General features: G+C 41.9%; 1 protein-coding gene across 3 annotated transcripts in view; it reads right to left on the reverse strand.

Moving 5' to 3' along the window:
• The window catches only part of LOC138628535 (paxillin-like), a 37,727-nt gene that overhangs the window by 14,263 nt on the left and 9,354 nt on the right, over positions 1-14,110 (reverse strand). Inside the window, exons 2-8 of one of the 3 annotated variants that reach the window (XM_069711629.1) lie at positions 4,887-5,068; positions 4,661-4,746; positions 4,266-4,405; positions 3,866-4,061; positions 3,570-3,717; positions 1,415-2,848; positions 238-507 (exon numbers count right to left, since the gene is read on the reverse strand). In XM_069711629.1, coding sequence (XP_069567730.1) covers positions 238-507; positions 1,415-2,848; positions 3,570-3,717; positions 3,866-4,061; positions 4,266-4,405; positions 4,661-4,746; positions 4,887-5,068 — 2,456 coding nt within the window. Of the gene's footprint in view, positions 1-237; positions 2,849-3,569; positions 3,718-3,865; positions 4,062-4,265; positions 4,406-4,660; positions 4,747-4,886; positions 5,069-14,110 lie in introns of those variants that run through there. The other 2 variants (XM_069711637.1, XM_069711648.1) reach the window with 2 other exon arrangements.

The raw sequence follows: 14,110 nt of genomic DNA on the forward strand, positions 1-14,110 counted from the left end.
CACAGTCAGAATGGATAAGAGGAAAAAGTAAAACTGAACTGGCACGAGAACTAAAAATGTTTGAACTGACTGCCAAAAACAAAGAAAAATTTACTGGCAATGTGATGAAATGTATTTTAATATTTACCAGTTGATCCCCTGACAAAGGGCCAAACAGCCATAAACTACACCATCAGTAGGACATTTAATTTTTCCAACTGGCTTAACAAGTTCCTTATGTGGACCTCTCGAGTCTACCTTGTCCACAGATGGCTGTATCCCTTCTTCCCGTGTTCGCTGTGGGTTGGACATAACGATGACTCCCTCGGTCAGCCAATCATCTGGATATTGTTTGCGCCTGCGCCCCACTCGCCCAATTCCCAGTTTCCCTTGCAGCTCCTCAATAAGTCGATCCTGCGAGTTGCTTTTATTCACAATGATTGGTCCCATTTTACGTCTCAACATACCCTCCCTGAACATCGGATGCACATTGGAGGTCTCTTTGGTGCGGCGGATAACTGACTTGAGCTGGAGAGTGGACGATAAAGGATGAGTTGGAAGCTGGGATTGTGCCATTCATGAGAAAATCCACTTCAGGACAGGCCGAGCACTGGACGTCTCACTTGTGTGGCAAAAACACTCAAGCACTGGCTTCAGAAGAGGCTCGTCAAAATGGACTGCAGTTTTCCTCAGTCCCAGTATTCAATCGTGTTTGTTTGCAGAAGCCAAGCACAGCCCTCTGTTCAAGTTCACTCTTTACCATCAAGTCCACTGAGCACTAGTTGGGAACCTGTGGCGAGGCATGCCGAACAGCCATGAGGTCTATCACAAAATGCTTCTCCAAATATCTACACATGCCAAAGCAAGGCCAAAGCTCAAAGAAGCAGAATCCTTGTATGTTTCTTGAATAAATGTGCACATTCTCAGTGCAAATATGCAGCAACAAAAAAAAAGTATCCCTTCTACTGTGGACTTTTGCAATCTTATTGCATTGACAGCCTTTGATTAAAAACTTGAGTAAACATGATACGTCAGGCCCAATGACTAATGCAGCGATGTCAATGAAGCAAGTGGGGATGTGTGTAGACATCTTTTCACCAAAGCTTTCAACATCAGCCACAAACGGTGTCTACGGCGAGCCTTCTCCCTGAAGCCCTTTTGTAATTGCAATTTGACACCACATGCATCACACCACACAGATTGAGGAACTTCACTTGCATGTTTGTACTATTGCACAGCTCTCCCAAAATAAGCTTATTTCAGCATCGAGAGATACACTCTGCTTGAACAATCATCTGGCAAAGCCATTCTGCTATTATTGTCAGAGATCATTTATTTCTTAGGCTACATGGTCAAATAAGAGAAAGACCACATGGGGTCTTAAATCATTTATAGCACAAAGCTTATTTTGGGAGAGTCCAGTTGAGCCTCCTACTTGACCAGAAGTAGATAGCCGCTCAACGGCGGAGGGTTGCTGTGTGGGCAGTTCCAGCGTTGCATCCGGTGTCCCGGGGCAGGTAGAGGGGGTGAGACACTCGTCTATCCAGCTGGACTCAGTCATGGGTGTCAGGGTTCCCTCTCGGCTGAGATCGGGGTAAATTCCATCTTCCTCCTCCCAAAATCTGTCTTCATCTCCAGGCATGACAGAGGCAGGTAGCTGGTTCTCACCCGGTTGAGAGGAGTCGGAGCACAAGAGTTTGTCTAAAGCATCATCCAATACGGGCTCCCGACATGGCCATGTTAAATCCAGTGCTTCACCTCCCTGATTTTCTGTAGGAGGGGCATACAGGCTATTTGATGGTACAGCAGCAAGATAAACTGGAGAAGCTCTGGGACTACCGGTGCCTGGAACAGAGTAAGCTTTTCTAATGATTGAAGCAGGACTCTTAGGAACTGCATTTTCACTCTTGGGAACTGTTACTGGACTTGAAAGTCTTGGGCTCATATTCTTTGGGATGGTTTCAGGGCTGGAGCTCTTGGGTATCACTGGATAACTAGAGATATTAGGAACTGTCATAGGACTTGCAATTTTTGGAAATGGACTTGAAAGTCTTGGAATCGTCACAGGACTAGCGCTCATAGGAACCGTTTCTGGACTAGCACTCTTTGGGACAGCTACCGTGCTACAGATATTTGGGAGCGTCAGAGGACTTGCACTTTTTGGAATTGGACTGGACAGTTTTGGCACTGTTACTGGACTAGGGGCCTTTGGCACTGTCACTGGACTATCACTCTTTGTCACTGCTTGTGGACTTGGACTGAGACTTTTAGGGAATGGGCTTTTAGATGTAATGTCAGAAGGACTGGGACTCTTGGCTCTCAGAATGGGGCTAGGGATTTTAGATGGAGTAAGAGGACTCTTGGAAGCAATTATGGGACTAGAGCTCCCGGCTGCAGGACCAGGACTAGAACTTCTGCCAACAGTTACTGGGCTTAGGCTCTTTCCCAGTGGACTTGAGACTTTACTAGTACACACTTTAGTTATGGACATATGTGTAGGGCTGTTGACTTCAGTTTGACTCGAAGGTTTGACTGTACTGGACATAAGAAAGCTCTCAATACGTGAAATCTCAGAAGTGACAGTGCCAACATCATCCTTCTGTTGGATCTGGGAGTACTGAAGGCTCTTAGATGATGCAATTACAGTGGAACGAGGTGAAGATGTAGGGGCTGAACCACCATCTTCATCTATGTGGAGTTCCAGTGGAAGAGGTGTACAGGAGGGAGTCGTGTAACTAGAGGGTAGAGGAGTGTCCACAGAATCAACATAGGGAGTTTTAGATGGGTCGGTTACTGCTTGGACGACTGGAGAACCTGCTACCAATAAAGGGTCGACGGCATCCTGATTCACAGACAACTGAGAGCCAGACTGAGTCACGTAATGAACGCAATGTACATACAAAGACAAGACATACACAGTGGTAGAGAAAAGAGAAAGAGATCAGGAAACGAGAGAATGAATTGAGAATAAAGGGAATAAACAGAAGAGTCTCACACAAAGTAAAACGAGGGCAGGGTTACTACACAACCAAAATACAGTTCAAATGAATAGAATAAACTTTGGTTCAGTTTATTTCAACAAATAAAGTCTTGACTGCTGCCTGTTAATGTACAGGGGACAGACACCATTACTTCAAATTGATAATACTTCTAAGGTTTCTTCAGTCTTAACCAAACTTAATGCCGTCACTAAAGATAAAGATAACATATATTACAATGAGGTAAATATAGACCCCAATGACCATTCCCATGCTTCTGGGATGATAAGATAATGCACTTTTGAGAGTGAAACCTGTGTAAGCAGCTTATAAAGATAAATAGTGAAACAGGAAAACAGCAGATTATTGGAAAATTTGTGTAACCCTGCGAGCACCAGCAATCACTGTAACAATACAAAACCACAAATACAGAAACGGCGCTAACTAAAAACAGCCGATTTCTACAGTTAATTTAAGAGTTGTAAAAATCTCTACTGCAGCATCCTAAACAGAGACACAGCGACAGAGACACAGAGATGCAATGCCAAAAATAACTATCTGCCATCGTGAATGCAAACACCCGAAGTCAACCCTGTAATGAATCATACTCACATTGCTTTGGACTTTGAAGTCAGAGAGGGAGGCCATTAGCTCATCCAGTTCCCGTGTGGCAGAAGAGGCAGACATCCTGGCTTGTTGCTGTGATAGTGTTTCCTCTTGTCCATCTGTTTGCTCCTCTGACACCACCAAAGGTGTGGGACTTGAGAAGAAAATAACACCATCAGCAGAAATACCAGACTAGAAACATAACAATAGCTTATTTCACCTTAATACATGAAAGCACTGATTTATCTTTGACATGCAGTGTATTATCATTCCTATGTTGGTGTAATATTTTTGTCTCTTACATGGATGAGGGCACTGAGCTCTCCAGCTCATCTAGAAGGCTCTCTACACTTGGTCGAACGTCCTCAATTCCTCGAGCTGCTGCTCCACGTTTGGGCTTCTCCAACACAGGTGGAGCGGCTTTGCCTGCGGTGGCGACTCCATTTTCCTGGATATGGTGGACGATGCTGCAGGCAGGCAGTGGCGGAGCTGCTTCTTCTATTAAAGAATAAAAAGATAAATGCATTTCCTGCATGGATCTACAGTGAACAGTTCATTTGATTGTAAAACAAAACAGAAGGAGAGAATTAGATCACTGTATAATAGCATAAAAACAGAAGAGCCACATTTAGACAGTGACGTCTACGTTCCTTCAGAGAAACATGAGAGGTTCATAAACTGTAAAGTAATCTCCGTATGGACCTTCTGTGGGGAAAGCCGGGGTGCTTTGCTGGACGGCGTTTAGCTCCAACAGCAGGCGGTCCAGCTCAGACAGGTTGCTGCCCAACGATGAGTTCATGGCAATAGCTGATGACTCACTGCTCTTCTGCTTGTTAGGGAAACTGTGCAGAGGACAGGAGAACAACCAATATTTATCACTAACCTTTTTTTTAAAACCAGCTTCATTTGTAGAATGTTTTAAGCTCAATGCCGAGTCAAAAAACTAAATCAGATCAAGGATTTCCGGTCAAATGTTTTCAGATGAGTGTCAAATTCTCGTCCGAAATATTTTTTGAAAACTTATCTATTTATTTCCAAAGAGATATGGTCAGATGTTAATATACAGTTCTATATATGTATATGCCCTCTGGTCTAACCTGTATACGTGGTCCTCTTCACCAATGGGTTGGCTTGGACTGCTGCTGTCTTTGGACCAGGGACTTCTCTGAGCTGAGCTGAATGACTGAAGAGAGGAAGTAGAGTCACTATTCAGAGAACAAACTGATGTATACTTTCATTCACGAGTAAATCAAACAATGTTTTAATAGAATGATCCATGTACAATCTGTCAAACACAGTGACTCACACTGTGCATGCATTTACCTCTGTTTCATCTAGTCCATTCAGAGTTCGCTCTGGCTGAGTGGGTGGGACTTGGGGCGGAGAGCAGGGGTCTTGCTGGGTCTGACCTCCAACAGGGAAGGAGTAGGCGGTCTCGTCAGACAGGAAAAGTGTGTGCTTGGAAATGTGGGATGTTGTGGACTCAAGGTCCGCCAACAACGCATCTATGGAAAAACAAAACAGACTGATGAGCAAAACTGTTAAAACTCAACTGTAATCCGGTTAGGTTAGGTTAGGTTAGGTAGTTACTTTATTAATCCCAGAGGGGAAATTTTTTCGCCACAGCAGCATACAGGAAGCAATAAGATAATAATAGAATAATAGAAAAGCAATAAAATAGCAGTAAAAAAATATAAAATGCACAGTATATACAGTACAGTATATATATATATATATATATATTATATACAATTATTTGATTACAGTTGATTACAGTTTATAATCCAATTTTTGCTGCTCAATAATCTCTGCTTTGTTGTATTGGAAGACATCCTTGGTGTTTTGAAAGTCGTCAAGAAATAAAAAATAGTATTCATTACTAGACTGTATCATCACAGCTCTGAGGATTATTTGTGAGTTATAATCTTTAAAAATGTGATGATATAGTCTAATAATTAATAATGATTTTTATTTTTGAGTTGGGTGATATGACAATATGACAGACTTTGCTCAACCATTTCTACAAATGTTGCTATTTTTTTTTAGCAAATGAAAGCCGAGTTTTTGAGGCATTGTTAGATTTACAGGATTTTTGCATCAATGTGATGAGGTACCATGAATGTATTAGCCTAAAACCGACATTCCCATCTGGTTATCTTGTCTACACAGATTCATAGTTTCTAAGTTGAATTTCCAGAAAATGTGTTACATCACGTAAAAAGAAAACTCTGTAAACCATAATAGACTTGATCTGTATCATCCAAACCCTAATAAAAACATCACCATGAACCTCTAGTAGAAACTTTTGTTTTCCTTACACCAGCACCAAATAACGACTGCTTCTTTCGCAACCTGTCAAAAACCCATGTGCATTGACATCAGACGAGGGGGAGTTGTAAAAGTTGAATCATGCAGGCTGTCAGAGCCGCTCCTTTGGTTACTCATTGACACTCTCCAGCCTACAGCCTTGAAATGTTTTAAATCCAAGTCACAGTCAAATCTGCACGCAGGCATACATGCTAAAGTTGACCATTTACAATGGCGAGAGCGAAAGTCTCTGAGTGAGGGGGTTGTTTGGGATTCAGAGCAGAAAACGGGCCAAGAAAACAACTAGCCTACTAATTTAGCAGTCCTAACAAGTAGGTAGAAGGGACACATAACATTAAAGGGGATTTAATGAAGAGCACAGGCTCTATTACTGAACACTTATTTTAGCACACTCACTCACCAGAGCAGAGTTTAGTTTATCTTGCTGAATTTCACAAGTCCTAATAAATAAGACCCTGAATTTAATAACAAACTTGATCGAACAAAGTTTTTGTATAATTAAGACAGTATCTGTAAAAATCTAGTGCTCATACATGACAGCAGTTTAACACCATATTTAGGACAAGGAAATACTCTGGTGTCACAAATATTAAGTTAGTAAATGGACATAAACTTGAAGTATAAATAACCAATATTTAGGTATGCATTATTCTGTATTGTTCCAAAGCCAACTGGCAGGTATCCAAACTGAGGATTATATTCAATAAGAAATTGTAGTAAGATTGCAGAGGTATGTACAACAGCAAACTCTGAGGCCCCATCCTAAAATTAAACACTGTACCAAGAGAGAAACTCATAGCTAAAGTAACACGGAGCTGAAACGTACCTTAGTAAAAGACAGAGCAGAGAACCCTGGGAAGTGAAGAGGAGATAATACAGAGAAAGGTGAAGCAGAATAGGAAGAGTGCAACCTAAACACACTGTCTGCCAGGCAGGAACCGCCTTTCTTAACTCTACCATCAGCATAAATGAAGAACAAGAGACAGGCGGGGGGGGGATGTCACCGAGAGCGGAGGAGAGGGTCAGGGCCGAGAGGGGAAGGAGGGGTTAAAATTAATGGCAGGGTGAGGGGGTGGGGTAGGGGGGGTAGGGTCACTCCTCCACTGCTATCCAGCTCCAAACTCGCTGCCTTAAGAGTAAGAGATACTACTCACGCAAATGATGGACCACTGAAAACGTCTGGAAGGCAAAAGCTGTCCAAGTTTATCAGGCTGAGCACGTTAACGGAGGATGAAGGCAAAGACAACGTAGGTAAAATGAGGAAAGTTGAGAGCAATCAGAGCTCTTATCAACAGAGGCATGCTCAGCTCAGGGAGTGGTATCACACAGGTATATAAGGGGTATAATCAGCCCCTCCTTCACGCTGTTAGCTCAGAGCTTTGCTTACTCATGACTCACACTCATTCCACTGCATTTTAATGCCACATGTTATATTTAGTCTTGTGAGTATAGTCCTATTATTAAGATGTGTTATTTTGAACAGGAATCTAATTACAAACCTGAAAATGAACGCTAGGTGTACCATCGTATCCTCACCGCAGTGGGAACTTGGACTGCAAAGTTTTCCAGACAGAGAGGAGACACGGCAGAAGCTGAGCCAGATCAACACCAGATCCACCTGGACCAGCTTAGCATTAGCATGGTTAGCATGGCTAACATGCCAGGTAACTGGGTTTCACAAGCAGAGGGACTCCTCTCTGGACGCAGAAGCCCGAGTACATTCCTGAGAGTTTCATTATGGCTGCAGCAGAGCACACTGTTTACACCACTTTGTGTGTAAAAAAAAAAAAAAAAAAGCACACGCCCATAAAAGTGAAGAGGCAGAAACAATCTTTATGGTGCCTACTGAGTGTGGTGTGTTATAAAACCTACAATTAAAATACATTTTAAAACAACAGGTGCACCTCACACTCAACACTACAGCTCCATTTCTGGTACATTAGAAGGTCAACAGGGCTGTGAACTAAGAGGTTTCCTGTGTCAAAAACGTAGAGCTTAAGACTTCTTCTTTATAACTCTTCCCCTGTTGCAGCTGAATTTTTTTGTCATGACAACACGGAAAGAAATTGTAATCCGGGTGCACGTTTTAGGTAACAGTCCACCAGATTGCTGATCCTTGGCCATCACTTCTATATGTTTTACAGATGTGCACATTCAGAAGTACAAACTAAAAAAACAAACTAGATCAGAGCAAGTGAAAACAGGCCAAAACATAATTTAGACTTCATCAGATAGTTATCTGACATACTGCATAAATAAATAGTAAAAATATCGGTGGGGCTCAGAACATATCTGTTACTGATGTCAGAACAAAGTTTTATTGCAGCTGGTAGAGAGCTGAGTGTACAGATGTTAGTCCAGATGGTTTATACAAGAGATGTTAATCAACTTAGCTTTGGAGCTGAACTGGATTTAACCCTGCTTATGAAGAATCTGCTGCTCCAAAATACAGTTACTGCTCAAACATGAACCTCCAGGCGACATAAAACACGTACGCTTCCCGGCATTGGTCTGTGTCAGTGTACCGTCTTTAATGTCTGAGAGGCCGTCTCTCAAGACGAAATCAACAGCTCATTTCCCTCGACAATGCGGTTAGAGGACAATCCTAATTAACAGGATATAGTGCAGTTGTGTCAGGGTTGCCTTTGTTTGCTGAACACAGCGTGCTTGGCATGCTCTGACCCATCCACCAGCTACACAAACACACAGAGGTGTGTCAGCCTCCTCTGCCAAGGAAGCATACCATGACACACAGCACATGGCTCAGACTAATTCCCCGGTGACCAAAAATGGAACTGCAGTAAAATGAGGAACTCATGAGACAGGAGGACTAAATCTTAAAATGAGCCTCCTGAATCACTCTTATCTTTTGTGCAGAGCGGCAGAGAGATCCTCCTATTTTTTATATCTTTTTGGTAAGAGCAAGTCGAGAAAACTCCCATTAATTAATTCCACATGGGATAAAACTTTTGTTTTATAAGTGTTGTAAGAGAAAAGTTATGGAAACTTCCTGGGAAGCAGGAGGTTGTGTGAGGGTGACAGATCTGCTCCTCTTCACCTGAAGAAAAAAATAGGCCACATACTCGGTAGATCTCACCAACTGTGAACATCAATTAAACACAGTCTTTTTTAACAGCAAATGAACACAGAAAAACAAGCGGCACTCGGTCAGCTTCTGTGTCCACAATGTTAAATGTGACATGACAGGGCACAGCTGGGCTCAAACATCCAGGAACGGAGGTGGGAGTGTCGAGAGAGACAGAGATAGTGGACCTGGGAAGTGTGTGCGGCGCGCGGCAGGCAAATCCTCAGAGAAAAAAATGTGGGTTGATGTAGATTAAGGAGACTCCCTTCCTCCCAGATGAATGGTGTGCATTTTAATTACACGAACATGGCTTCACATGGGGCTCATTACAGGAAGAGGAGAGAGAGAGGGAGATAAAAAGAGGGGACTGGGTTGGCAGAAGAAGGGATGAAAAAGACAGGAAGGAAGGGGGAGGGAGGATATGGAAAGGAAACAATTTGAAGTATGTTGACAGTGAAAGGATCAGGGTATAATTGGAAAATCAATTAGTCAAAGCGGTCAAAGAGCATGACTCTCACTCCTCATAGTTTTGATCACTATACAAGTCCTGGATGTCAACAGAGGCAAGCCTCCATTATCCCTGACAGGACATCCTTCCTGCCTGACATCCTGCACCCATCAGTGCTGACTGCTGCACAGAGTGAATCAATGCTGTCCACAACTCAACACATCTACTCCTGTTTATTTAGCCCGGCTGCTTGCGATTCATTTCAGGGAATCACTTCTATCAAATGTAACGTAACCAAACATAGCATTTAAGCGCCTGCAGGGGGTGATGGTGAGTTGTGTGTGTGAGAGCACTATGCTTGCGGCTTTTTTTCTTCTCAGACAGGAAAAGGCTTTATCTGTGAGGTTCATAAATGCCAAGGCGTTTACGGAGATCCGAGCTGACACACCAAAGTGAGACTAACGTTGAATATCTGCCGCGAGATGCTGCCTGTGCAGCAAGTTTACCCGTGTTCCCTGACCTCCTTTTCCACATCCCCCCTTACTCTCATTCCTTTCATTTCTTCCCCTCCAAATCTGATGTGTTGCAAGGTGCACGCAGGCTGATATGAATTCCTAACGTGCCGCAGCTCGTCTTCCATATATGAGAGGAAAGAGGGAGAGAAAAGCGAGGCAACAGCAGGCGAACAAGATGGTGTGATAAGAGAGAGAAAAGGAGGGACTAGAGGCAAGATAGAACAAAGAAAGTCAGCAAATATTCAAAGACAGAGTCGGGTGTTGAAATGTTTGAAAATGCAAAAACAAAAATCAAAACTATGGCAATAGTAAAGAAAAATCTACATTTCTGCTGGTGTGACATGAAGCGAGAGAACTTTCATTTTTCAGAGAGAGAGAGATGGCCTTTCAATGTGACACGAGCTGACAGACCATCAAAGAGAAGATGAATCCCAGTCTTAGCTTGTACGAGAAGGGAAAGAAAAGAAAAAAAAAAAAATCAGGACAAGCTCTTATGCTCACATGCTCTTATGCATTACACCCCTGCAGGCTTGTGTTAGACAGCAGAAGGCCTGTGCCTCTGTTCATTTGGAGCGCTTCAGCGGGCACACGAGTGCAAAATTAAATCACACACACACACACACACACACACACACACACACACACACACACACACACACACACACACACACACACACACACACACACACACACACACACACACACACACACACACACACACAGGTGCAACAGTAGACGACAACAACATCGCATGCAGGTGCCTCTCTCAGCATGGCTGCTCACACATACCAGAGACAGGGAAAGAGGCATCCAGGCTCACTATAAATACTTTCCTGCCTGACCCTGACCCGTGGGAGAGGAGACATACAGTAGGTGATGGATGACCACGCCGGTCAAAGCAATAGTAGTGGAGCATTACAGACCACCCAACCAGCCTGCACTTGTAAATTACATTGGCTGTGCCATGTTATGCACCATTTCACTCTATAAAGAAGAGTCTGGTTGGAGTTTCCTTACGTCAAGATCAGTGAAGTGTTACAGATGCTATTATACATGGAAATGGAACTACAGCCCATAAGGGCAATTAAATCACAAAAGAGCCATCGGTGTGTGTTGTTGCCGGAGCGCACCGAAATGAAATGAAGCTCAAACACTTTCTTTCAACCAAGTGAGGAAATAAAGTGTTCACAGTTCTCTTGATCTGGTTGAAATTAATTTCCATATTTTAAGTGCTTGAAGCGTATGTTCTGCAAGAGAGCCCAAAAAAACCAAATGGAATATTCAAGTTGTCACGTTGACATTTAAGGTGTAGTGATTGATTGATTCACAACATCCTTGTTTTGATCCTCTACCATTTGCCCTGTTAGTTAATGCATTATGCATTAATACAAATACAGCATTTCCTATATCGGTTTCAAATTAAAAGCCTTCTAGGAATTAAGTAGACAAACCCTTGATTTCTTAACAAAGCTTTGAGGGATGTGTTCAGACTGAAATCAGACAATAACACTTTAGATGAGTAATCCTTACCAATCGCTCAAAAAAGCAGTATTATATAGTTGACTTTATGACACACGTGTCACTGGTGCGATCCACCATTTCAACAAATAGCACCAGACCTATGAAAACAACATCGACATGCAATTAAAAAGCCACACTCGAGCTCAGACAAAACTCTGCTACTCAAAATGCTAAGTAATGCAAACTCCCTCAATTCTGGAGCAAGTGATTCCTGTTGAAACACACTGCGAGTTGTATCCCTTTGACCTCAAACTGGCTTTAATAACTATTGTTAAATTATGAAAAATGAGACACTCCCTTCACCGTAGGAGGACGTGTGTGCACCGAGCAAGCAGACACACATTTCCAGCTTATGACAGAAAATATGACACAAAACATCCTCGTCGGTTTGCACCTATGACCACAACAGCAAAATAACAGAAAATTAATTGGAAAGTCTTTGAATATTGATTAATCATTTCAGTCATTTGATGGTGCCAGCTTTTCAAATGGCAGGTTTAGTTGTTTTTCTCACCGTGTTGGTCGAATGAAAGAAGTAATCAAAATATATGTGGGACACCAACATTAATCATCACTATGTACTGGCATTTTACAGATAAAACAATGTATTAGTTAATTGAAAAAATAATCAAATAATGAATAAATAATCTAAATCATATCACTATACTTGTATTCCTCTCACTCAATATAGTTCCTGTAATGACAAATGCTACAAAATAAAGCGCCTGCTCTCAGTGTCGAGCCTAAACCCATCTTCATATCGGAATATAATCAATATGTTTATACTGACAATGGATATCATGATTGTTTCCTTCAGCTCTATAAACCTTCATAGACACTTTCAGCTTTGATTCAGAGGCCGATTTGCGAGCACTACTTACAGACAGATTGCAAATTGTGCCTTCATCTCGTTTCACAAATGATTGTCATTCTTAAATTACTGATAAATGTGCGACTTCCTCTGTGCCCTTCCGTGCTCGTGTTGCAAATCTCTCTTTTGATAAGTTACAAGTGCCAAAATGAACCCAAGAGAAAATGATCTCATGCTGCAAGTCACAGTTTGCATGTTGCACATTTCATGAAAGGAGCCTCAGGCAGCAACTTCACTGTTTCGCTTCACTCTCTTCTGCTCTCATTGCAACATTTTCAGGTTCAGCAGACAGCTAATTTTCTGCATGGAATTTTACCCCCAATACACTACCTGCCCAGCACTGGGGGATAAAGTTAGTAAATGACTAGTGAACATAGCAAAGCATCATAAAAGTCAGCTATTTCCCACAGGAGTTAGAGGAGACCAAACCAGAGCTAAAAGGAGAGCGAATGTAACATTGATCTGGTAAGACTCCAAATAAATGAAAACTTAGCTGCTGCTGGATGTAAAAACAAGCAACTGTTTACCATATAAAGAGCTGCCAGTAAACAGCCACAACATCACTCATAGGAATAATCCGACATTTTGTGAAAAACATATGCTTATTCTCTTTCTTGTTGAGTGTTAGAAACCATTCTTATGTCTGCAAGGAGGCGTTTAGCCGACCTTTGCATGACTGCAGACCAGGAGAAAAAAAGCTCAGACAGCTCTTTGAATAAACTTTTTCTCAAAATGATGACAGTACTTGTCTTCCTCGAAGGGTGCAGCCACACCAACAAAGTTACAGTTGACTGCAGAAAAAGTTTGACATCTCATGTCTGTTCACTTCCACTGAAAGAGTTGCACCCAGTCAGCTTCCTGAACAGTCTGCTATCCTTCAAATCGGTGTTTGACCTCAACAAACCGACGTGTATATAAAAGCTGCAGTCTAAAAGGTATCAAAGTCATGTTCAGATATTCTCCCATAGTTTGCAGGTCAAACCAATAAAACCTAAATAATGAAAAAAAAAACCCTGCATTTTACTGAGTAACTTTTACAGCATTATCTGTATCTGTCATCTTTGATGGTGATTCTACTTCTGCTCTTTGTCGAAGGTTTATTCATGCATGCTTCATTTCCTTTAGATTTTTCTGCTGTTCAACCACTGCAGCATTATTATACATTTTTTGGAACGTAATTATTGTTTCTTTGTTTTTCTTACACTCTGTACTACTGCTGCAAGAGTGTGATGGCAATCTGTGGTGTTTGAATTTCTCCTAAATGTTACTTTTGTCACATTTTTGTGTTGTCATTTTCATCATCTTTTGTGGTTATGAACGGGCACATTCCACTTCCTCTCCTGTCTGCTTTCAAGTGCCTACCGATGATGCTCTTTAATGCTTTTTCTAATATGTTTTTCTGTATTTCTGCTGCTTTTGTTGTTCTTTTGTGGCATGTCAGTCAAGGCTGTACTGTTTTTTTCTTCTACTACCCACTGGGGGATAATAATACCCTGAATGAGATGATTTCACTTGAAAGAAGAGTAAAATTATTAATTAAAGGATTTTTGAATGTATAAATAATGTATAAGTCTCTACATATGCCTAAAAGAAGTGAAGGAAAAAAAGGAGATGAGAATATCTGTATCTAAAATAATACCATCTTTCCATCCATACTATCCATTTCTCTTGCAGTTTCCTACCTACCTCCCCTCTTATTTTACCCCCCAGTCACAGGCTCACAGAGGAAGCCATAGTTGGTTTGTGGCGCTAAAGCTTTACACATTGCCCCTTTGGTTA

This window comes from Brachyistius frenatus, unplaced genomic scaffold, assembly GCF_029030835.1.
Source record: "Brachyistius frenatus isolate BFR_SWC_R1_liver_20210118 unplaced genomic scaffold, ASM2903083v1 Contig_4, whole genome shotgun sequence".
NCBI classification, from domain to species: Eukaryota; Metazoa; Chordata; class Actinopteri; family Embiotocidae; genus Brachyistius; species Brachyistius frenatus.